The sequence below is a fragment of the Oculina patagonica genome, chromosome 10 (assembly GCF_052425735.1).
Source record: "Oculina patagonica isolate OP01 chromosome 10, crgOcupat, whole genome shotgun sequence".
Lineage (NCBI taxonomy): Eukaryota > Metazoa > Cnidaria > Anthozoa > Scleractinia > Oculinidae > Oculina > Oculina patagonica.
The window spans coordinates 13,359,641-13,384,676 of record NC_135767.1 but is presented as its reverse complement, the minus strand read 5'-3'; the positions used below and the strand labels follow the sequence as shown (position 1 = coordinate 13,384,676).

The following is a 25,036-nucleotide window of genomic DNA, read 5'->3' as shown; positions in this document are numbered from 1 at the left end:
TTTCAACATATGTCGACAGCTTTTTTAAAGCCTTCCAAAAATAATTACCTGACGTGTGTTTTCGCAGACGAAAATTGTACCAGTTTCAAACCAAAAGTAGCTATACTTTCTCATTTTACAGCTCTATTCAGAGGGAATTTAGAATTGCGTTGTTAGGGAAGGTAACTGAATGACGTAGGGAACAGTAATTTTGGTAAAAGTATACTCAAAATATTTATACTAAAATATAAATATACCTCACACTTGTACTAATATACTTATGCTAAAAATCAACATTTTCAAATTACAATTCGACCGGGATAGACGACCCGCATAAAAATCAGCTAGAGCTTATGTGACTTCCTCTCTAAATATAGTAATTTATTTATTGAAAAATGAAGGATGATTTTACGCACGCACGAAGAAAAGAGTGTCACATACAAGATGTTTCAATCGATAATTTGATCTGATGTTTATGGACAGCTGCGAGCTATTGCCTTAAATATTCTGTTGCCTTAATTACAAAGTTCTGCCAAGTAGCTAAACAAATGCAAAGAAGAATAACTACACTGCAGTTGTAAATGTCTGTTAACGGAAACTTCGAAAAGAAAATTGGTACGTAAATGAAGACTAAAATCGAATCGTTTGTTTCAAAGTTGAAAGCTTTTATTGAACTACAGACAATTTTTTGGTAGAATTATGGATAGTTACATTCTGTATAAGAGCAGCAAGCGAATATTAATCATGTTATGACTGGCTAACAGAAATTTGAATTGTATGCATGACAGGTCACGTTCAAATAAATTGGCTTTTGGCAGAAGCTAGCTAATAAGCATAACATTTAGGGCAGTTAATTGTGTAGCCTTCACTCACAGAAGACATATGTTAAAATTCAAATGTGGCATTTAATAACTGGGGAACAACTCCCATAAACACAGTCTGTTTCTCTTCAGAGGAAAAACCAGAGTGAGACAGAATTTCTTCTTCCGAACGTCTTTAAGGTAAGAATTTTTTTACTACCATTCGACTTGCGTATTTCTACTACAGGCGATGATTATTTTTTGCAAGGCCATACGCTTTGCCAGTATGACCCGCATTCAGTTTTTATATAAACATGTACTGCACGTTTGGGCGGTGAATATAAAGTCGTATTTCATCGGAGATGAGAAACATCGGGGAGAACCGTCGAAACGAGCCTGCTTGCACTAACGGGTGTACATACATTCACATATTATGTGAATGTTTTATTCTATATACAGTCCTTTTTGAATGCGAATTTCACAATATGTAAAATTTAACTTATTAAATAAATTATATTTCACTTATATACAGAAGTTGTTCAACGGCGAGCTAAGTCTGTCTGTATAAAGAAGAACATCAAAAACTCGCCGTTGATCAACGGCGAGGTAAGTCTGTCTGTATAAAGAAGGCAACGAGAAATTCGCCGGGGATCAACGGCGAGCTAAGTCTGTCTGTATAAAGAAGGAAACGAAAAATTCGCCGGGGAGCAACGGCGAGGTAATTCTGTTTGTATAAAGAAAGGCACCAGGCGCGTTCGCGTGCCGCGCTCCGCGCGAAAAAAAAGATAAAAAAAAGCAAATCAGAATAAACTGTCCGTTCAAATAAAAAGTGAAATAAAAAACCTCTCTAACACAAGTGCACCTATATCAATGGCTGATTTTGCATTTCTGCATCAATATTTTCTTATCGCGTTGATCTGATAAGCAAGTTTGATTACATAATATTATTGTCCCATATCCCGACATAAACAGTGATAAAGTTGCATGCCAGGATGTCTGGCCATTTACGCTACTGTGATCAGGGTGGTTGGCATGAAACTTGTCCGTCGTTAATCGACTTTTATGATGCGAAAAACGTGTGAATAATTTTGTAAGCAATCAGGCTGCTGCCATTATTTATTGAACAGAGAGCAACCTATTCCCTCGTTTCATTAATCTCAAGACGAAGATAAATTTTTAGCTCTTGCTGCAGACCAACATCGGAGCTTGGCCTCGGCACAAAAAAAAAATTAGTTATCCTACGATTCGAGTTGTCATGCTAAAAAAGCGAAAGCTTGGCTAGCGAAAGCTAAGAAATAAATTTGTTCCTCAGTGCTGTGTACGCGAGGCTATTGCTGCCTCGTCTGGCTTTTCTTTAATTGATTGACGTTTCGACGAAAGAAAAACAAGATTTTGTTATTTTAAGGCCATTTGACTAGATATGAACTGCTTTGAGGCAGGAAGTCGGCACAGTTGGCATGTTAAAATTTTGTACATTGTTTAGCCACATTTTATTTTTTTTTTTTCGCCCATCACATAAGCTCGGCATTTAGGTTTTTTTCCTCCTTGGTTAATAAATTAAATAAATTTATATTTAACCCAAAAGGGCTGGTGCGGAAGGGACCACAAGGACCGATGTGGGGCTTAGCTCGCCGTTGTTTATCGGCGAGTTTTGCAATTCCTTCTTTATAGAGACAAACTTAGCTCGCCGTTGATCAACGGCGAGTTTTGCAATTCCTTCTTTATAGAGACAAACTTAGCTCGCCGTTGATCAACGGCGAGTTTTTCATGTTCTTCTTTATACAGACAGACTTAGCTCGCCGTTGTTCATCGGCGAGTTTTTTTTTTCCTTCTTTATACAGACAGACTTAGCTCGCCGTTGTTCACCGGCGAGTTTTTGATGTTCTTCTTTATACAGACAGACTTAGCTCGCCGTTGTTCATCGGCGAGTTTTTCTTTTCCTTTTTTATACAGACAGACTTAGCTCGCCGTTGTTCACCGGCGAGTTTTTGATGTTCTTCTTTATACAGATATACTTAGCTCGCCGTTGTTCATCGGCGAGTTTTTCTTTTCCTTCTTTATACAGACAGACTTAGCTCGCCGTTGTTCACCGGCGAGTTTTTCGTTTCCTTATTTATACAGATAGAGTTAGCTCGCCGTTGATCATCGGCGAGTTATTGGTGCCTTTTTATACCGACAGAGATAGCTCGCCGTTGATCAGCGGCGAGCTTCCCGTTCTATATAAGGATGATAATTTATTATTACATATTGTAAAGTTGGCGTAATTTTTCTCGTTCTATATATTCCAACTGTTACATATTATGCGTTTGTCTGATCACCGGCACTAACTAAAGGACCTCCTAACCCCTCTGTAACTCTGATACAGAAGTAGGTTCAGTTTGGGGATGAAACTATTTGTTTCTTCCAGCCATGCAGATGCTATTTACAGCCAAAACGATCACAAATAAAATTGTCTTAGTTGAAAGAAGCAGCAAGCGATCACCGTAGATAAACAAAAATTCCCTGAATGAATTTGCTTCAGACTGCTTTATGCGACTAAAGTTAAGAGTTGTAAACAAACAACAAAAGCGCAAGTGACTGATAATCTTCATGTGTCTGACTGTTGTACTTGAATTAAGATTCTGTGCCAGACTTATAGACCCTAGGAGTGCCCAAAGTAAGACAAAAATATATAAGGAATATCATATCCTTCCATCAAAATGGACCGGTTTGTTTTGGCGTCATTTCTAAATTGTGCTATACATGAAAATGTTTTCAGTCTTCGGAAAACTATCGAAAGTCATATAAAAATTCTCCAAGAGGTTTGTTTGCTCAACCTTACGATGTTTCGGCTGTCGTGTCGCTTGTACAAGACTTCAAGAGAGATAACGGATGCGATCCATTCGACCAAAAAATCCGCTTCGAATTCTCGAATTTTCTATTGTCGAATGGGAATTTTTCTGTTTGACTGCACTGGTCTCGTCAAAATGGCAAGTTTGGGGTGCGACTCTACAGATTTTATTACGCATCTAAGTGTGTAGTATCACTGCATCATTTTTACGAATCTTGCAGTATTTTGGCAAGGGCGAGTCAAAATACAAATGACGAATAAAACCTAGAGCAATACTACACAAAAAAAATTCTAAGGGCCTCTTTACATGAGAGTTTTCGTCCCGGGATGACTTTCGTCCCGGGATGAATTCATCTCGGTGTCTGGTCATTTTCTTGTTGCTGTTTACATGATGATACATGATTTCGTCCCGGGATGAACTCATCCCGGGACGATTTCATCCCGGGATGAAACACCGAGTTGAAGTGTCATCCCGGGATGAAACGTGACGAGAAACGTCATGTAAACAGACTTTCCGGGATGAAATATAAAGTAATGTAAGCACGGGCGAGATGAATTCAACTCGGGCGGGACGACTTACGTCCCAGCATCCTGGGATGAACACGCTCATGTAAAATGAATTTTTTTTCATCCTGGGATGAAACTCAACTCGGCTTTCATGTAAAGAGGCCCTAAGAGATGTATTATTCAACGTTTTTCTTCCCCCCATATCCCGACTTCCTACAGCTTTTTGCGCAGTCAGGAGGAAAAAGATGACCACACGGAGCCTGTTAAACCGGTCTTGTGGGTTAAAAATATCGTGACGTATTTTGTTCTCGTTTCGCGCGTTACAGTTGAATCCCGAAACTCAAACCTTCAAAGGAAATCGAAAAAGGTTCGAATGTTGGGGGTTCGAGTTATCGAGGGTAAAATTAGAAAGAAAATGACCTGGAGGGAAATCGAGAAAGGTTCGAGTAAGCGGGATGTTCGAGTTACCGAGGATTCGAGTCATCGGGATTCAACTGTATTTGCACTCCAGTAATCGGAGTTAAATAATAATGTTTGGTTACTTGAAGATTTCATGTTAACAGACGATATATCAGAGGACTCGGTTATTTAGTGCCATGAGCTTCTGCGCGGGATGTTGAGGATTAAATTACCTTTAAGTTCAATCTTCCGAGTTATTTGCGTGATGAGTTTGAAATTTATTTTCGCGCGACAATTCTAACGTGCGAAGTTCTTTTCCAAGAACTGGATGAAAACTCGTAAAAAAATTCTCAGAAATAATTACTAGTCACGTGAAACGAGAAATATCCACTAAACTACTTCAAAACCATCCTCGGAGACCCAGGGGCAGTTTGTGAGGCAAGAGAAACGCGAAAAAGCGGGTAAAAAATAGCGCGAAACTGCCAGTTACATAAATCAGCATATAAAAGTTGTATTGACTGAAAGTGCCCCTGGGGAAAGATTCTTACCAGACCAGTTCAAAAAGCTCTCTGAATACTGCCTCGTGATTGGGCAGAAAAATCTTTTGTTTTCCCTTTGTATTATTCTGCCCAATCGGCGAACAGCTTGACTGCGGTCCTTTTGTTGTGTTCTCATGCAAACGAAGTATGTACACAAAGCCAGTTTGCTCGCTATATCTGTCTTGCTTGTTAGCGGAGAATTTGCTCGGGAAGGAAAAGTTTCGGCTAGTGCCTCCCCTGGTCGAAAACGTCGAAAGTTTGACGGCCATGCCCGCGGAGAAACGGCGGATTCTTCAGATTGTGGTCGATCGCAGGAATCGTAACACTTGAATGCTGCTTGCGAGCTATTTAAGTTTGTGTGCGATATGCAGCTTGTTGCACTGCTATAAAAATGGATGTTTTTCAGATCTTTTACGGAAAGATTGATGACAGTTTGAGGCGAAACGTTTCCAAACAAGAGTATATTTTTCACGAACAAACCAGGCAGATGTGTCAAACGGCCGATCGCGACTAGCTACGCGTGCAAAGCGTGCAGCAGCGATTCTAGCACTGGCTTTTGTGTACAAAAGGACCGAAGTCAAGCTGGTCGTCGATTGGGCAGAATAATACAAAGGGAAAACAAAAGATTTTTCTGCCCAATCACGAGGCAGTATTCAGAGAGCTTTTTGAACTGGTCTGGTAAGAATCTTTCCCCAGGGGCACTTTCAGTCAATACAACTTTTATATGCTGATTTATGTAACTGGCAGTTTCGCGCTATTTTTTACCCGCTTTTTCGCGTTTCTCTTGCCCCACTAACTGCCCCTGGGTCTCCGAGGATGCTTCAAAACGGATGTCTCAGTTTTTGTTCAAAATTGAACGTTTTTCTCTTACATTTGCTACTGCAAAGTTGACGTTTTTTGATCAATATTGAACGTTCTCGCTGTTAGTAAATGACACAGTCTGGTCGCTATCACTTTATTGGATCTATAGTTAGCTAGACTAAATTAAAAAAAAAAAAAATTAAAACATAAAAGAATGCTAATGACGAGATCAAAGAACGCCGATGAAAAGAGAGATCGGGCACGAACCATTTCCCTAAAATTACTTAAAATTCCCGAACACAATGGATGAACAAACGGGACTTTTGCGTTTCCAAAATTTCAGTCCGCCACTCAAGGTTGTGTTTTTCATTTCGGACATTCGGAAATACTGGACATTTTCTGTTTTACTCCATTAGAAACGGCCTTTTGTTTCTCCAGCTTGAGTAAGCCCTCATTAAACCAAAAAGATGGTTGCGTGAGGCCTTTGCCTGTTTTTGTGATTGCAGCTGGTGTGCAAACATCTGCTGCAGTAAATGTTCAGTTTTTGAAAGCTTTGTTAAGCCTCACACCTTTATCAGTTATTATATCAGTAAGGCAACACATTAATGAAATTAAACAACTTTCTTACTAATGTTTTAGTGCTTTTTAAAACACTTTTTTTTTGTCACAATATAGTAACAATCACATGTAGTTATCCTGGGTGAATAATTTAAAAAGTGTAAAATTGCCTTGTTCCCTTGTTACAAATTCTCATGATTTACCATTTAGTTAAGGGAGAGGGGGGGGGGGGGGGGCTTTATTAAGACGGGGTGCTTCCAGATGGGGAAAGAGAAGGTTTGTGTTATTGCCATTTCCTCACATGATTTTCTCAAGTCCATGTTTAAGCATTGTTTCGCTACTACAATATAGCTACTAATACCCAAAGCTGAAAAAAAAATTGAAAGGTTCTTTATAACTTTTTACTAATGTTACCCAAACCACTAGTTACCCGGGGGTAACCCCATATACAAGTGATGGGGGAAACTTTGAAAATTTTGAAAACACCGCATTTTCTCGATTAAAAGCCGGGTCTCGAATTTTCACCGGGATTTTAAGGTGGTGTGTAAAGAACCCCCTCAGGCATTTTTTTTTTTTGAGGTATAAACAGCTGTAGTCGTAATGGCAAGATATATGAATATCAATATAATGCATAAAACCTCTTTCTTAATAACCACCCAGCTCGAATAAACTGCATGAGTCAAATAAACGCCGGGTCCACCAGGCCAGTTTTGAAATAAACGCCCGGAACGTTTAATCGAGAAAATACGGTACCCATTAAACGTTTTCTGGGGGGTTTGCGTGACTCAATCGTATCTACGCAGTTCGAGTGGAATTTCAGTCAAAGACAGCAAAATTCTTTCGTATTTCATCTTCAAATATAATTCAAAAGCATTCACTAAAACATTAACTGTACATATGGTTTTTGTTTAATCCTGTGTCTTGATATCCGACCCTCGCAGAGCCTAGACAAAACGCAGCTTGAGTGTAACGATTTGTTTACGCCGCAATTATATGCGCAATGTTTTCTCCGACAGTAGTCGGAAATATCCGTATTTTTTTTCGTGCTTTTTCGTGGAGCAATGGTAACGATACGGCCTTGAACACATTGAACAGCGGTCTACCTATAACAATTCAAATATGGCGTCGCAAAAACAAAGCGTGGAACGCATATTTTGCTGTTTCATTTGCTAATTTCGCTGCCGTAATCGACTGCCTCGAAAGGTCCTTGCAATTTTAAAGTATAGAATTGTCAGATCTCGGTGAAATTTGCACTGTTTATTTGTGTAATGTTAGGGAATATGTGTATAAATACCCGGCGCGGACGAGCCATTTTTGACAAAATTATATGGCTGCATTTCCTCCGCGAAGATAGGAAATTGTTAAACTAAACTACAAAGAAACTGTAATGATAAGTTCGAAGAACAATGCACAGGATAAACCTTCGACTCATACTTCATGCAAAAACGTCGATATCTCGAAGAGACTTTGATTTACATATACCTGATTGAAGAAACGTTGATCCGTAAAAAGCTTAAACTATGAACGATAAGACCGAATGGGATTATGGGTAGAAAGCATTGGTAAGCTTAGTAGTATTCCATTTATTTATAATCAAGGTAATATTTTCAATTTTTCTATAAAAGCATGATTTATGCAACCTGTCGTATGGTTATGTTCATTCTGTCACAGAAGACGATTACTTTTTCCGATTTCCCAGTAAACATTTGGGTCGCATCGTTTATCGTTTAGGCTTTTCACGGGTCAACGTTTCTTCAATCAGGTGTATACACAACTGAAATATTCTTGAATGAAGGAAACTTCAAAATAATAGTGGAAGCAGGATAGAAAATTTTGAACAAATTTCAACATATGTCGACAGCTTTTTTAAAGCCTTCCAAAAATAATTACCTGACGTGTGTTTTCGCAGACGAAAATTGTACCAGTTTCAAACCAAAAGTAGCTATTCTTTCTCATTTTACAGCTCTATTCAGAGGGAATTTAGAATTGCGTAGTTAAGGAAGGTACCTGAATGACGTAGGGAACAGTAATTTTGGTAAAAGTATACTCAACATATTTATACTAAAATATAAAAATAACCCCACACTTGTACTAATATACTTATGCTAAAAATCAACATTTTCAAATTACAATTCGACCGGGATAGACGACCCGCATAAAAAATCAGCTAGAGCTTATGTGACTTCCTCTCTAAATATAGTAATTTATTTATTGAAAATTGAAGGATGATTTTACGTACGCACGAAGAAAAGAGTGTCACATACAAGATGTTTCAATCAATAATTTGATCTGATGTTTATGGACAGCTGCGAGCTATTGCCTTAAATATTCTGTTGCCTTAATTACAAAGTTCTGCCAAGTGGCTAAACAAATGCAAAGAAGAAGAACAACAGCAGATGTAAATGTCTGTTAATAGGCACGCGATAAAGAAAATTGGTATGTACATGTAAATGAAGACTAAAATTAATATAGGTTTGTTTAAAATTTGAAAACTTTTATTAAACTACTGACAATTTTTGGGCAGAATAATGGATAGTTACATTCTGTATAAGAACAGCAAGCGAATATTAGTTATCATTTGACTAGTTAACAGAAATTTGAATTGTATGCATGACAGGTCATGTTCAAAACAATTGGCTTTTAGCAGAAGCTAGCTAATAAGCATAACATTTAGGGCAGGTTATTGTGTAGCCTTCACTCAGAGAAGACATATGTAAAAATTCAAATGTGGCATTTAATAACTGAGTAACAACTCCCATAAACGCAGTCTGCTTCTCTTCAGTGGAAAACCCAGAGTGGGACAGAATTTCTTCTTTCAAACGTCTTTAAGGTAAGAATTTTTTTACTACCATTCGACTTGCGTATTTCTACTACAGGCGATGATTATTTCTTGCAAGGCCACACGCTTTGCCAGTATGACCCGCATTCAGTTTTTATATAAACATGTACTGCACGTTTGGGCGGTGAATATAAAGTCGTATTTCATCGGAGATGAGAAACATCGGGGAGAACCGTCGAAACGAGCCTGCTTGCTCTAACTAAAGGACCTCCTAACCCCTCTGTATCCCTGACGCACAAGTAGGTTCAGTTTGGGGATGAAACTATTTGTTTCTTCCAGCCATGCAGATGCTATTTACAGCCAAAACGATCACAAATAAAATTGTCTTAGTTGAAAGATGCAGCAAGCGATCACCGTTGATAAACAAAAATTCCCTGAATGAATTTGCTTCAGCTGACTGCTTTATGCGACTAAAGTTAAGAGTTGTAAACAAACAACAAAAGCGCAAGTGACTGATAATCTTCATGTGTCTGACTGTTGTACTTGAATTAAGATTCTGTTCCAGACTTATAGACCCTAGGAGTGCCCAAAGTAAGACAAAAATATATAAGGAATATCATATCCTTCCATCAAAATGGACCGGTTTGTTTTGGCGTCATTTCTAAGGCCCTCTTCACATGATCCGGATTGACCGGGCTGGCCCAGTTACCAAGATCTCGGCTCACTCCTATTTTCTTTGTAAAATTTTGGATGTGTCCATATGAGAAGGTGGGCCAGCCTGTTTTCCGATATCTCGGTTTCTGCAACCGAGATCTCGGCAACCGGGAAGAATATTTTCCCATATGAACACTCCAGCCCGGTCGCCGGGACGCAACTTTTTTTGAGAAAATAGCTTCCCTTTCGTAACTGGGCGGTCAAAATGGCTTAATTTTGCCTTGTATCTATTTTCACTTCAGAAATATACGAATTAGCTTTATGAATAAAGTTACAAGGATCAATAAAGCTACGATAGTCGCGAAAGATGCAACTTTATGTGTCGCCATTTTGGCTTCGTTTCTTGAATTTTATCCCCGTCAATCGGGCTAAAATTTTTCCATATGAACAGACGTCAAAATCCGTCCTGGTAACTGAGACAGCCCGTAAACCGGGCTCATGTGAAGAGGCCCTAAATTGCGCTATAAATGAAAATGTTTTCAGTCTTCGGAAAACTATCGAAAGTCATATAAAAATTCTCTTGTTTGCTCAACCTTACGATGTTTCGCCTGTCGTGTCGCTTGTACAAGACTTCAAGAGAGATAACGGCTGCGATCCATTCGACCAAAAAATCCGCTTCGAATTCTCGAATTTTCTATTGTCGAATGGGAAGTATTTTCTATTTGACTGCACTGGTCTCGTCAAAATGGCAAGTTTGGGGTGCGACTCTACAGATTTTATTAGGCATCTAAGTGTGTAGTATCACTGCATATTTTTACGAATCTTGCAGTATTTTGGCAAGGGAGAGTCAAGATACAAATGACGAATAAAACCTACAGCAATACTACACAAAAAAAAATTCTAAGATATGTATTATTCAACGTTTTTCTTTCCTCCATATCCCGACTTCCTACAGCTATTTGTGCGGTTAGGAGGAAAAAGATGACCACACGGAGCCTGTTAAACCGGTCTTGTGGGTTAAAAATATCGTGACGTATTTTGTTCTCGTTTCGCGCGTTACAGTTTAATCCCGAAACTCAAACCTTCAAGGGAAATCGAAAAAGTTCGAATTGTCGGGGGTTCGAGTTATCGAGGGTAAAATTAGAAAGAAAATGACCTGGAGGGAAATCGAGAAAGATTCGAGTTAGCGGGAGGTTTGAGTTACCGAGGATTCGAGCTATCGGGATTCAACTGTATTTGTACTCCAGTAATCGGAGTTAAATGGTAATGTTCGGTTACCTGAATATTTCATGTTAACAGACGATATATCAGAGGACACGGTTATTTAGTGCCATGAGCTTCTGCGCGGGATGTTGAGGATTAAATTTACACTTTTTCGAGATTACCTTTAAGTTCAATCTTCCGAGTTATTTGCGTGATGAGTTTGAAATTTATTTTCGCGCGACAATTCTAACGTGCGAAGTTATCTCCCAAGAACAGTGAACTGGACAAATACACCTAAAAAATTCTCAGAAATAATTACTAGTCACGTGAAACGAGAAATATCCGCTAAACTACTTCAAAACGGATGTCTTTTTGTTCAATATTGAACGTTTTTCTCTTCCATTTGCTACTGCAAAGTTGACGTTTTTTGATCAATATTGAACGTTTCTGACTGTTAATAAATGGCACAGTCTGGTCGCTATCACTTTATTGGATCTATAAGTAAGCTGGACCAAATTAAAAAAAAAAAAATTAAAACATAAAAAATGCTAATGACGAGATCAAAGAACGCCGATGGAAAGAGAGATCGGGCACGAACCATTTCCCTAAAATTACTTAAAATTCCCGAACACAATGGATGAACAAACGGGACTTTTGCGTTTCCAAAATTTCAGTCCGCCACTCAAGGTTGTGTTTTTCATTTCGGACATTCGGAAATACTGGACATTTTCTGTTTTACTCCATTACAAACGGCCTTTTGTTTCTCCAGCTTGAGTAAGCCCTCATCAAACCAAAAAGATGGTTGCGTGAGGCCTTTGCCTGTTTTTGTGATTGCAGCTGGTATGCAAACATCTGCTGCAGTAAATGTTCAGTTTTTGAATACATCGTTTGAAATACCGTGAAAGCTTTGTTAAGCCTCACACCTTTATCAGTTATTATATCAGTAAGGCAACACATTAATGAAATTAAACAAACTTTCTTACTAATGTTTTAGTGCTTTTTAAAACACTTTTTTTGTCACAAAATAGTAACAATCACATGTAGTTGTCCTGGATGAATAATTTCAAAAGTGTAAAATTGCCTTGTTCCCTTGTTATAAATTCTCATGATTTACCATTTAGTTAAGGGGGGGGGGGGGGCTTTATGATGACGGGGTGCTTCCAGACCAGATGGGGAAAGAGAAGGTTTGTGTCTCAAATATGGCCATTTCCTCACATGATTTTCTCAGGTCCATGTTTAAGCATTGTTTCGCTACTACAATATAGCTACTAATACCCAAAGCTAAAAAAAAAATCTTGAAAGGTTCTTTATAACTTTTTACTAATGTTAACCAAACCACTAGTTACCCGGGGGTAACCCCATATACAAGTGATGGGGGAACTTTGAAAATTTTGAAAACACCGCATTTTCTCGATTAAAAGCCGGGTCTCGAATTTTTGCCGGGATTTTAAGGTGGTGTGTAAAGAACTCCCTCAGGCATTTATTTGAGGTATAAACAGCTGTAGTCGTTATGGCCAGATATATGAATATCAATACAATGTATAAAACCTCTTTCTTAATAACCACCCAGCTCGAATAAACTGCATGAGTCAAACAAACGCCGGGTTACCCTGGGTTCCAGAGGGTTTTTTTTTTTTTTTTTTTTGCGGTTCGCCACTCTCTCGACGATCGCGGCTTCGCCGCTCTTTGTCACCGCAAAAAAAAAAAAAAAAACCCTCTGGAACCCAGGGTAACGCCGGGTCCACCAGGCCAATTTTGACAATAAACGCCTGGGGCGTTTAATCGAGAAAATACGGTACCCATTAAACGTTTTCAGGGTGTTTGCGTGACTCAATTTTGAGGTATTATTGTAACGCGTGACTCTTCATCCTGTTTATTTTTTTGGTATTTATTGACCCAAATTTCTCTCTTCTTTTCTCAGAAGAAATTGACAAGATGGGTGAACTCGAAGTTGGTTTCACGGTCGCGTTTGTTGTAACAATGCTCGTGGCTTTAGTGGGGAACACGCTTTTAATCTACATCGTGTGGAAAAAACCCGAGACGCGAACGCTGACGAGTTTTATGTTCGTGAATTTGGCGGTGGCGGATTTGCTGACTACACTACTTCAAATGCCAATCACAATATCCTTCTTCTTGGAAGCTCGGTGGATTCCCGGCCAGGCGGGGAAAATCACGTGCAAATGCTTCTACTACGCAGCTTTCACGTCGATAACCGCATCAATCCTCAGCCTCACCGTGATAGCAGTGGATCGCTTCTTTGTAGTGCACTATCCTTTTCGAACCATCGCCTGGTTCAGGAAAGCCAAGATTATCGCGCCGGTCATCTGGGTCTTATCTTTGGCGCTAATGGCCGTCTCAGTTACTGCCATTACCCTAAACGAGGGCATAAAAATGTGCAGCTATAATTTCCCTGAGGCGGCGATGGACGAGAAAAGCTTCTGGATTTACTTCTTCATCGTAAACTATCTTGTCCCATTGATAATCATTTCTGTTCTGTACGGTGCCATTATTCGCAAGCTGTGGTCCCACAAGGTACCTAGCGATGCCGAGGGACAAAACAACCCAGAAGAACAACAGAGGAAGAGAGAATTGGTTCGAATGCTCGTCATCATTGTGGTTGTATTTGCGTTATGCTGGCTCCCGGTAAACGTGTTCCAGTTAGAGCACGCGTACGGAGTAAAAGAAGGCAAGACGTCTTTCCCACCGTTTATAATGTACCTTTGCTTCTTGCTTAGCCAGGGCAACAGTGCGATCAATCCTTGGTTGTATATGGGACTAAACAGGAAGTTCAGTCGCTTCTTAGCGTGCACGTGCGCAGCCGCAGAGGAAAGAAGGGAACAACAACGCGAAGAGGTGAAGCTCCAAAGAAAAGCACTGCGTAAGGAAGCTGAACGAGAGAACTCGGATTCTTTTGGAGATAAACTGTGACTTGCCCTCCTCGGAAAACCTCCGCAGATTTCTTGATATAAACTCGTTATCGGTGATAAAGAGAAACAAGGAGTTGGAAGACCTCTCGCGGCTTAGTTGCTTGCTCATCCTCTTCGCAGCCTAAAGCTTACTTCGCTCGCTTAACTCGTGCGGTCGACTTATCAACAACAAGGTTTATTTAAATTGAACTGTAAGATTACAAGTAACAACTTAACTAAACCAATAAAAAAAAAAAACATACAGTTGCTTGTCACCCAAAATAACTAAAAAGCTAAACTATTTGGGTGACCACCATTTATTAATTTAAAGTAAATACAAGGTCAGAAAAGAGGCATTTTACATTTTACATTTTACACACTTAATTAAGGCGGTAAATTACAGAACAAATAATTCTTAAACATATATGTACAAAAAAAAAAGATAATAGTAAAAATAAATGGCAGAAATACCAGAATAAAACAATTAGTAGAAAAACTTAATAGAAATTAATGAAATGCAAGGATAATTCTCTTTTAAATGACTAAGGAGTTAGAATCTTAAATCTCTCGTCAATTTCATTCCATAATATAGGTCCATTGTATCTTATATTGAATTTTCCATAGTTAGTTCGGATTTTCTTATCGTCGCTTGCTTACGGTAACTCGTAAGGAGTTTGACGACTCCCGCTCCGTTGCTCGTCACGTTAAGGTTTTTCTCAGCGTGTTGTCCCATCAGAATCAAAAACCGAGATCTACGCCTGATCGCAGGTTAGACTGCAAATAACAGTCGGTCATTGGACCAAAATTTGCCCATGTTCAGCAAAATCCCGACTGTAGTCGGACATCACGTCCGGCCATTTTTTTTTTTTTTGAAATCATAAATGACTCTTAATATCATTTTACACATGAATTAACATGTAAGTAAATGAACCGTGGGCAAGATCGTACTTTATTTATTCTGACACTGCTTCTCTTGAATGCACCTTTATGTTGCGTCAATTTTGGATTAAAAATAAACTCCGACCACATTTTTGTTTGCCCCACCAAAATGGTGACTTAGTCGGACATATGACTGTCCTTTCAGCAAAAAGTAAAAATTCGCAGCCTTGCCATGGTTGGGACCAACCGAATATACTGTAAATAGCCTGGCTCCATGCAATTAGGCCCCATGTGATAGATCATGCTAAATGACTGATAACGTTGCTTTTGTCTGCTAAGGTCATTCCTTACTCTACATTTAGAGCGTTCCGCGCTCTCACATCAAATGTTTTAGATGAAAGAACTTGTAAATAAACAATGTTTCATGCAAGCAAAATGTGTCAAAGATTACAAGAAAAACATATGGTAAATAAAGAGTTGAATAACGAAGCTAATGAGTGACGCCATAAATTTTTAATGGGGGATGCTACCCAATTTTCCATTACGTTATCCTTCCCAATTTCAGACCAATATATGTCCTTTTTTACTCGAATTTAAACCTGAAAACCTGGTCCCTACTAAATGCGCGTTTACGATTAAAAACACTAAAACTACATTTATGTTTCTCTTCAGCGTTTGATCAAAATCAAGGACTGTCGAAGTCCTAAAGGTAGACCAAATAGAGCAAAAGCTTTGGAATTGACAAATGAATTCTCTATATATGCATGTTTTACTCTACCATCAACTTACCTACAGGTTCCCATGGTTCCTCCGATAAGTACAGGTTGACCAGTCAGCTAAAAACAAACGGGAAATACTTTAAACAAATATAAGTTGAAAAACAAGGACCATTCGTTTTGTTTCCATACACAAACATACTTCCAACAGGGACTTAATGAAAGCTCTAAATGTTTGGCAAAGTCTGCATTCGAGCCAAGTGATCCATACAGCCGGAGCTTATCCTAGTTTCTGTAGCATTTAGCGACTGGGAGTATTTCTAGTTCCCCCTCCCCCCTTGGATGGCGTGCTAGTCCATCGCAGGGTTAAAACCAACATTAAAATGGCCGCTACCCATTTACACATCTGGAAGCAGAGGGAATAGCTTACTAACTTGCAGCTTACTCTGTTAGATCTTAAAGGGACTGTGTCACGGCTGATTTAGGATTATTTTATTAAGCATTGCCAAATACTCACTGTAAAACTTAATTTCTGCAAATAAATTACTTCTATGTATCTAAATGACAAATCCATAGCTTTATTGCAGCCAAATGTGTCTCCCGGGCGTTATAATTTAAAGTTACAAGCAAACGAGACTAACTTTGAAAACTGTTCAGCCCAACAAGATTTCAAAAACCCATATCGCAATCCGTTTCAATCTTCGTCACTTTTAGCCATCCGTACCTTCTTTGGTATTTGTTGTGTTATTAAAATGTTCCTTCACTGTTTTAAGAGGTTATTTCGCTGAATTTTTTGGTCATTTCCTATGCCTAAATTTGGCTAAAATCCGTGACACAGTCCCTTTAAAGTCCATGTGTATTTGTATATTCGTAGATTTTAACGGAACACATCACGGAAGTTAAGTAGTCAAAAAACACACTGTTCCAACTTTACGTTCGTTTGTATGTTGCTTTGTTTGCTTGCTTGCTTTTTGTTTCTTTTCTTGTTGCTTTTTTTGTTTGTTGTGGTTGTTTTTGGGCCGATTTTGTGATGTTACCATTCCTCATGTGGGAGGCGTAGTGACCTAATAGTTAGTGCGCTGGACTCCGGATCGAGCGGTCCGTGTTCGACCCCTGGCCAGGGTTATTGTGTTGTGAATTATTGGTAAAGACACTTTACTCTCTTCTACAGTGCCTCTCTCCACCCAGGTGTATAAATGGGTACTGGCGAACTAATGCTGGGAATTAACCCTGCGATGGACTAGCATCCCATCCAGGAGGGGGGGGAAATACTGCTGGTCGCTTTATGCTACAGAAACCGGGATAGCTCCGACATGATGGGCCACTAGGCTCGAACGCAGACTTTTCCTACCTACAGAACTGTACCTCATTCCATGTAAACCATCACCACAAGTCCCAATTCGATCTCCCTGGACGCACACGCATTTTGTTACGAGTTCTTGCGAGGTCTTGCGTGTTTTGTGGGAAAGTAAACCATTTACATCTTTGTTTGTTTGTTTGTTTGTTTGTTTGTTTGCTTTTTCTTTTTTCCTCATATTACTGACCTGGTAATCCACTGGGATTAGTGGGTGATGAGGTGGAAAAGCCCGCGTTGAACCCTTTCTGTGCACGAGTAGACTCTTCTGTTCGCCTTCTAACATCTTATGTGCAAGTTAAGGGTCTAACTGAAACTTGTAACAAATAAGCACTCAATATACAGTATACATTTTGTACAGTAACCTTGACAGAAAAACAAATAAACAATGACTACTAAACAGCTCTGATCACTATATTTATTATTCTAGAAAGTATTATTGCTTCTAAGTACTAGTAGAGGTCTAGAAATCCCAAATCCTGCTCGATTCTGCAGACAGTATATCTCGGCGGCGCAGGCTACCCTTTTGCTTACAAATCGTTTTTTTGAGACTTATTTTGCCATTTAAAAGCCGTTACCTCACTCTATTAGGGACCATCAGATCGGAGTACGAGTTCGACTTTCGAATTGCAATCCAGTTACGTTCTCAAAGCCCTCACGCTTCTCCCTGTTTCTGAACAGTAGGCATAAGAACTAAGTTTAAAAAGTTGTACTCGTACTCAATCTCGAACCCGTACTCCGATCTGAAGGTCCATAGTGTCTTTTATTGTCGCGGGTTTTTCATGTAAAATTCAGCAAAAATAACTGAACATCGACCAACTTAATTTCTGCGATATTCTATGAGATAAACATAAAACTGAGCCATGCAGCTAAATTTTCGCGGTTTAAAGAAGCTACGTCACGGAGATTTCGCTGATTTTTGGTCTAAACTGTTCTGGAATTAGTGGTAGCCAACTAAACCCATGGAAACATTACCTTTGAACAACTCAAGGAAGATATAGACTTGTTTGCGGATAGAAATCAAGTTCGGCTATAAACGTCGAGTTTTTCAGGACGCGCGGAAACAACTTGAAAAGTTTAACCTTCATTTTTCAAATTGCAGTCCATTTCCATCCAAGCCATCTGCAGCCAAAGACGCTCATTAACAGTTTCAGGGCTCTAATATAGCAATTTTTAATAAAAAATGGACTATTATTTTTAGGTTTCCTGCGACACAAATACAAATTTTGGCTGTTCAAAAATCAGGTAAAATCCATGACAAAGCCCCTTTAAAGTTAAACGCTATAAGTGCACAAAGGATACATGTTCCTCTATCTTAGCAATGTTATGTGACACGTCATAGATCACGTGCATGTCTAGATCATCTGGAGTGCTCTTGAATACTTTTCCAAACGCTTGTCTTGTCAGGAATGTCATTGAAGAGCGGTTAACCCACGCATAGTTCGCCGCAGCAGCCATGCTCTTGAGATAATCTTGGCCTTCTTGTGAGTTAATTCTGGCACATGCGAGCTGTAAGCGAACAAATTCACTTAAATAAAGAACTACTACTACTACTAGTTTGACAAAATGACATTTGTTTACCTTCGATAACTGATTTAGCACGGGTGCTAATGGGGCCGGGCATTCCGGTGAATGCTAGAAGAGCTCTCAGCTATCATAAAATAATATTAAAAAGGGGTTGGCAATGTTAAACGAAACGCGAAATGTCATAAGAAAATCAAAGCGATGTGTTAAGGTTGAAAATGCCGGATGCGGACAGGTGTAACAGGTTTGCGTTAGAACTCTCAACTAATATAAAATATTAGTAGAAACTCAGCTGTTCTTGGTCCGCGTCTGATTGGTTCTCCCACTGTTTTCATTCGCCGATAGTGGTGTGGTATGTCTTGATTTTTGTCTTCGTGCACATTTGTAGGTTTGGACTACATCTTTGGAGTTTCTACTAACTCCTCGTCTGCGATGTCACTCGGCGCCCTCGTTGCTCTCATGAAAACTCGGGCTCGTAGTCTAATGTTAAATATTTAATAATGGCGACCAATGTCACCTAAAGAAAAAAAAAAAAAAAAGAAACGACGCGGGTCGAGGACGAAAACAAGGTTAAAAATCCAAACTCGCAAGATGCAGAACAGTTGGCTATTTACAAGTACTGTATGGCTGAGAAGTTGAACTCAGGTTCACCGTAAAACAACTCCAGGTAGTGGTCAGAATGAGATTTAAACCCGGGACCTCTGTATTTCAAGTCCGGTGCTCTAACCACTTGGCCACGCTGCCTCTGATAGGATGTTTATACATGCATATCGACGTTGACCAATCAGCACTCAAGACTAAATTCAAATCATCCAGTCACAGATAAGCTGGCAACCGCGCATCGTGTAGTGGCGGGAAAGTTCCGAATGCCCTACAAAAGGTGCTGAAATGCCTTTTTTCTGGATATTAACACAGATTCACATTTTAAAAATAGACAAAAAAAAAACCGGTTACACAAACCTGTCTATCGTTTACATCAATTTTGTCTCTTTTCATTGCTCTCTCCATTGCCACGAGGGCATCTGCAAAACGAGAAAAAGTATGTACCAAAGGGGAGGATCTTTGAGCGGTACTGAAATTAACAGCGTCACGATCAGGCACAGGTCGCCTGCATGTAAGACCCGTAGGCCCCGCATACATGTAGCAGGGATTTTTTAGCCCCCGAGGGAAATATTCCTAGAAAACCCAACCCCTCTCCACGAATTTGTTCCATACCCCATCCAGGGCTCGAGACTAACTTACCTGGGTTGTGAAGCTTTGATTTTTATTATGTTTTTTTTTTTAACCTTTTAACTTTGCGGACCTCTTAGGGATAAAAAAATTCAAAATAAAGGGTTTAAAAGGTCACGCCTGTGGGTTTTGATATGTAGTTTTTGATTGTTTGATTCGTTTGCTCAAGGCTAGTCGATTGCCGTTCTAATTATGAAGGTTTTCTACTTCGGAAAGGGACGTCAAACAAATATACATGTTAGCCCAGGGCTCATTTTCAGAATTTTACGGTAAATACTTAACATTGGAGGGGGACAGGAGGGCGGGAGCCTGGGAGAAAAAGGGCGGGAGGGAGGGGGCGGGAAAACCTACGTGTAGCCGTACACGTAAGCTAGAAGCGGGATTCCCAACGTCGCAAGAACCGGTGAAAACTGAACAAAAATTCGCAACAATTCTTTATCTTTTGCGAAAGAAAAGGGACAAAGAAAAGGCAACCACCACGGTAAGGGGCGGATAGCAGGAGAAAAAGGTACTGAGAAGCGGGAGCAAGAGGTATGAGAAGCGGGAGGTTCAGACCCCCTCCTTCCCCCTCCCCCCCCCCCCCCCCCCTTACTTACCAGTAGCTACTTGATGTCCAAGGCCTCTACTACCGCTGTGGATCATTACGCAAACCTGTTTAATGATAAATCGTAAATTATTAGTAAATCAAACTGAATGTATTGTTGTATAAGAAAAATAAAACTTTGCAAAACACTGTGCTTACATTGCATTTTACAACTTTCAGGTACAAAACGCAAATCATTGCCCAATGTAGACTCGAGCACCTTGTTATGTATGGTTGAACCTCGATTTTCCAAACCTCCCAATGAACTCGAGCCAAAATCAGTTTATCCTATTTTTTCTCAATCAAACACTGTATTTTTTCCGGCAATTTCCGAGTGTTTCGTTTCCGCCCCTTCAGTGGAGATAAAAAAAAATCAGGATTCTGCTGTACCTGTTTATTGCGTTAGCAAAATAAATGATGACGAAAATTTCAGACGTTTTTTTTTATTTTAGCACTTGTGCTAAATATCTTCTGATTACCTGTCCCTGATGATCAACTCCCATCTTCTTTGCGGCATACTCATTGTATATTTCATCAACAACTTGAATTTCAGCATAGTGATTACCAGCTCCAAGTGTGCCAAGCTAAAACGTGACACCAGGTAAGGTTTAAAGTTTCATTATAACTTTTCACCGGTAAAAAGAGATATTTTTCTCAACTTTATTTCAAATCCATACAAGCTCTTATAGTACATCCATACAAACTCTCATAGTACGCTTTGGTTACCTGTGTTTATACACAACCTGACAACTGTAATCTTGTAACAGAGTGCTGCAAACCAGAGAGTGGGGGGCACCTCTGACCATATCAGAACAATACCATAAGAAAAAAAAAAATCTCAAAGAGGTAAGCACACTATAAAAGCCACCTATTTCACAAACTTTAACAGATGCCTGGGGTATCTGTAGAAGAACATTGCACCATTACCTCGGTTCAGCGAGGAGACCCTGAGGTTTCCTTGCTATCTTTAACAAGTACTGTTTATAAATTTAATTTAAACAAACATGTGTGATAAAAATATAGCAACAATTATTAAATAATGACATGTTTTCTGTACCTGAGGCAAGCCTCTCTTTTTAGCCCTCGGACTAACTTTATCTGGGTCGGCCTGCAACATCCGTCCATACTCTTCACAGTGCTCTTTGTCTTCAGCCCATGCATAACCTGAAACAAAATATTCAGTAATATCAGGGTAAAATCTACATGTAAGCTGCGCAAAGAGCTTTATAGCATGAAGTCCCTTGGGGTATTGCTACAATGTACTCTTGGTCATCAAATCCAAGCATTTTGAACTGCTAAAAGTTCTTCATTGCACATATCATTTTTTTTTTTTTTATTTCTTACATGTAATAAAAAAATTAATAAACAATAGAGCGACTGATTTTCACTCCAGTTTTAAAAGTAATTAGCAAAAATTTTTGCTTTGGTTTTGCTATACTATGCTTTGTGATTGGTTATCCAATCAAAAGTCAAACCAAAACTAATGGCGAGTAGCTCACACACATTTCCCCCAACCCAACCCCTCACCCCCATTTGCGCCGGCTACATGATTTACTTCAAGTTTTGATTGGTTCAATGCGCCATCTGTGTTCTTTGTGATTGGCAAAAGTAATTACTTTGGTTTTGGTTAAAACAACACTCAAGTAACAACCTTTCCATAAAAACCTAGCTGCTAAAATTAATCAATTATAGTTGTTTTAAAATAAACTTTCTTAAAATAACTAAAAAGACTGACCTTCTCTTAGAGACCAGTCCATCCCCATTGAAAGAGCTTCCTCCAAATCTCTGAAGCCAAGAAAAATACTAATATCACAATGTCCAGTGAGCCCAAGGGGATAAGTCTCAGTTTGGTCTCATTAGTGCACAAAACTCAATGGAAACAAGAAGAAGTCAAGTTCTGATAGTCTGTATAAAGTTTAGTCACTTGTTTAGTGTATACTGAAAATCATGAAATAAAACTTAAGAAACTTATGAGATGCTTTTCAAAATAATCAATACTGAATAGTCAAACATTCATTTTGTCAACCTACTTCTGGGAAGTGGTTGCTTCTCAGAGGATTTGTCTTGTAATTAAAAATAGAAATTTTACTACATGAGAATTTTTTTTTTTTTTTTTTAAACATAACCTTGCTTTAGAAGTGGTGGTGGTAAAAGGAATGGTTACCCTGAGAGGATACATCGTATTTTAACAGCAATTTACACCTTACTTTGCTCCCATGGGAATAACACCTTTAGAGCCAACACCAACAGGAATGTGATCAAACAGGGACTGAAATAAAAGTACAAAGTAAGTACATGTAGTTACATGTAGTACTCTTGCCAAGGGAAATCAAACAATGTACCAAGTTTTGGATTTATTTTTGAGGAATGTATGTGGTAAAGATGAAACTGGATAACTGCTCACATAAGCAGTGAGATTTTTGAGTTGTGATTCTAAGATATATTCCTTGCACTTTGTAAGGAAAAAAGGTTAAATGCTGGCATATAACAGATCACAGGCAACTTTGCCCCCACCCCTCCACCTGCAAGGTCCTGTGAAGCAAGGTCCTTTGAAAATGATCGATCTGGCTAAGAGCTTAAATTAAAATTATGAGCTTTTGACTGTTCGATCTACAGTCTTTGAAGGGTAAAAGTCCATTCTTTTTTAAACTCACAAATTTATATAATTCTATATCTACTTTTACCTGTCAGACTGTAGATTGAACAGTTGAAAGCTTGTGTCTTAAAAAGTTTTTAGCCATAGATTGGTTTCAAATTGTTATTATGCTTAACCCTGGCTAGCGCTACGGTCGTTCAATATTCATTTGCTAAGTATAGTTTATCTGTTGGAGGGTTCATTATGTTTTAAGTCTGAATATCAAATGAATTAACATTACTTCAGTACTAAAGAGGTAAATTGGCCTCTGGGAGAATGCCACATACTAGTGGACTGTTTATGCTCGGAAAAAAAAAATTTACCTGAGCTAGCTGTTCCTTAACAGGTTGCACGTCTTTCTCATCAAGGTTTGTCCTTAACAGCCTCACACCACAGTTAATATCAAAACCAACACCACCTAACAAAAGTCCATTTAGACATTAATTCTATTTGGTTAGTCTTACTGGGTAGGACTGAATTGGGTAAGTCTGTCTCAATGTTTAGTGCTCTAGTTATGTTCTAAAGAAGACTTCTAAAGACTCGACTAAAGATTGATTTTCTTTAATTTACATGTACTTTCAAAAAACCTATTTTTCCAAATATGGGTTGCTAAATTCAGGGAGCTTATTTGTACACTGTAGGTGTTTGTAAATGTGCTATTCATTTATCCACCTGAGTGAGTGGTGATCAAGAAGCTGGGAGTTGATTAAATACCACTAGCTACATGCATCTTGTCCAAGAAAAACAACAGCTTAAAGTCAACCTAAACTGTTACTAACACAAACTAGCACATTCCACCACAAGTGAGCAAAGAACATTCTGACTTACATTTGAATAAGACATCTCTTCCCTCACAGAATTATAACAAGTGCGAAAAGCTCGCAAAGTAATGGTCTTACCTGGAGACACCACTGCCTCAGGAAGTGACATGTCAAATGCTGCCATATTACCTGCGACAAACAAATAGAAACCTCACTAAGTCTCTAAAGATGTTAGCTCACGGTCATTGTTGAAATGTTAGTCACCAACAACACTTCTTTTCAGACCTACATGTACATTTACATGTACTTCCACCTACTGTAGATGATTACATCATAATTATTAATTATAATCAATTATAATTATTATTAAACAGCAAGTTTTTATTTAGTTCATAAAACAAATATGAACTAAATAAAAACTTGCTGTTTACAGTACTGTTGTACACTGAAGTTACATGACATGACTGTGTACAGACTCACTGAGCATGTATAACAGACATTGTAAAATTCATTAACTATTCATGAGGGTGCAAACCAATCCCAGCACAGTATTCAGATCACATGTACACAACTGTAAACCCCAATACAAATCAAATAATATAATTAACTTTTGATACAGACTCCTGCTCAGCTAATTAGTATTCATTAACTTTTGATACAGATCTCGACTGATTCGCATAACAAAACTTTCCATTCAATTTATTGTTTTCATTTCACAAGTAGAATAAAATATTCGCGTCCGATCTGTATGGCCGTTTACAATGGCTCGCCTATCGGCTCGCCATTGCAAACGCCCATACAGATCTCCCGCTCATATTTTATCTACTACTTAAAGGATGTACAAAGTTATTAGCTTAGGAGAGAAAAAAGCTGTCTGAATGAACCAAGCACAAATAAATCACTAAACACATTTTATCATATGTAACTTGACAACAAAATTATTATCACTTACCAATTGCAAAGCCATAACCTGAATGAACGTCTGGTAACCCAACAGATCTCTGAAATGTCAATAAATTTAAAGCTTGTCAAATCAAGCTTGAAATATGTACTTATAAAATAAATAACAAAACTTCATTTTAAAAAATGCATTCATTATATGCAAGGGCTCTTGGCCACTTCATTTGTACAGAGAAAAAAAATATATAAATCTTACACCAACGATGCCAGGTAAAGCTGCAACATTTGCAATCTGTTTCACACCAGGAAGAAACCCTCCAATACCTTGAAAGGAAATAATCTGTTAAATACTATAAAACAATTTATTATTTAACAAGAGGATTCTCTAAAGCCAAGTCAATGTATTTTGCTTGAGCAATTTGATTCATTTATTAATGTGTTTTGTACATGCTGCTTCCCAAAAACTGTTTGGCAAAAAGAAATAACATTGAAGAAGCTT

At 38.7% G+C, this 25,036-nt stretch overlaps 2 protein-coding genes across 3 annotated transcripts in view; one reads left to right on the top strand and one right to left on the bottom strand.

The window, feature by feature from the left end:
• Window positions 1-25,036, bottom strand: part of LOC144629040 (RNA-splicing ligase RtcB homolog) — a 35,323-nt gene that overhangs the window by 7,780 nt on the left and 2,507 nt on the right. The window contains exons 3-15 of the mRNA XM_078487203.1: window positions 24,794-24,861; window positions 24,590-24,638; window positions 23,776-23,826; window positions 23,200-23,294; window positions 22,449-22,510; window positions 21,977-22,026; window positions 21,299-21,405; window positions 20,721-20,825; window positions 20,255-20,309; window positions 19,389-19,450; window positions 18,207-18,413; window positions 17,095-17,190; window positions 15,624-15,670 (exon numbers count right to left, since the gene is read on the bottom strand). Of these exons, the coding sequence (XP_078343329.1) occupies window positions 15,624-15,670; window positions 17,095-17,190; window positions 18,207-18,413; window positions 19,389-19,450; window positions 20,255-20,309; window positions 20,721-20,825; window positions 21,299-21,405; window positions 21,977-22,026; window positions 22,449-22,510; window positions 23,200-23,294; window positions 23,776-23,826; window positions 24,590-24,638; window positions 24,794-24,861 (1,054 nt within the window). The remainder of the gene's footprint in view (window positions 1-15,623; window positions 15,671-17,094; window positions 17,191-18,206; window positions 18,414-19,388; window positions 19,451-20,254; window positions 20,310-20,720; window positions 20,826-21,298; window positions 21,406-21,976; window positions 22,027-22,448; window positions 22,511-23,199; window positions 23,295-23,775; window positions 23,827-24,589; window positions 24,639-24,793; window positions 24,862-25,036) is intronic.
• Window positions 495-14,688, top strand: LOC144629108 (G-protein coupled receptor 83-like). 2 transcript variants are annotated; one of them, XM_078487301.1, is made up of 2 exons: window positions 495-980; window positions 12,974-14,688. In XM_078487301.1, exon 2 carries the CDS (start codon window positions 12,985-12,987, stop codon window positions 13,975-13,977), a length of 993 nt encoding a protein of 330 aa, XP_078343427.1. In that variant the 5' UTR covers window positions 495-980; window positions 12,974-12,984; the 3' UTR covers window positions 13,978-14,688. The 2 variants fall into 2 exon arrangements, with proteins under 2 accessions (XP_078343427.1, XP_078343426.1); XM_078487300.1 differs by lacking the exon at window positions 495-980 and adding an exon at window positions 9,223-9,243.

Coding starts and splice junctions, on each gene's coding strand:
- LOC144629108 (XM_078487301.1), top strand. CDS start 12,985: ATGGGTGAACTCGAAGTTGGTTTCACGGTCGCGTTTGTTGTAACAATG.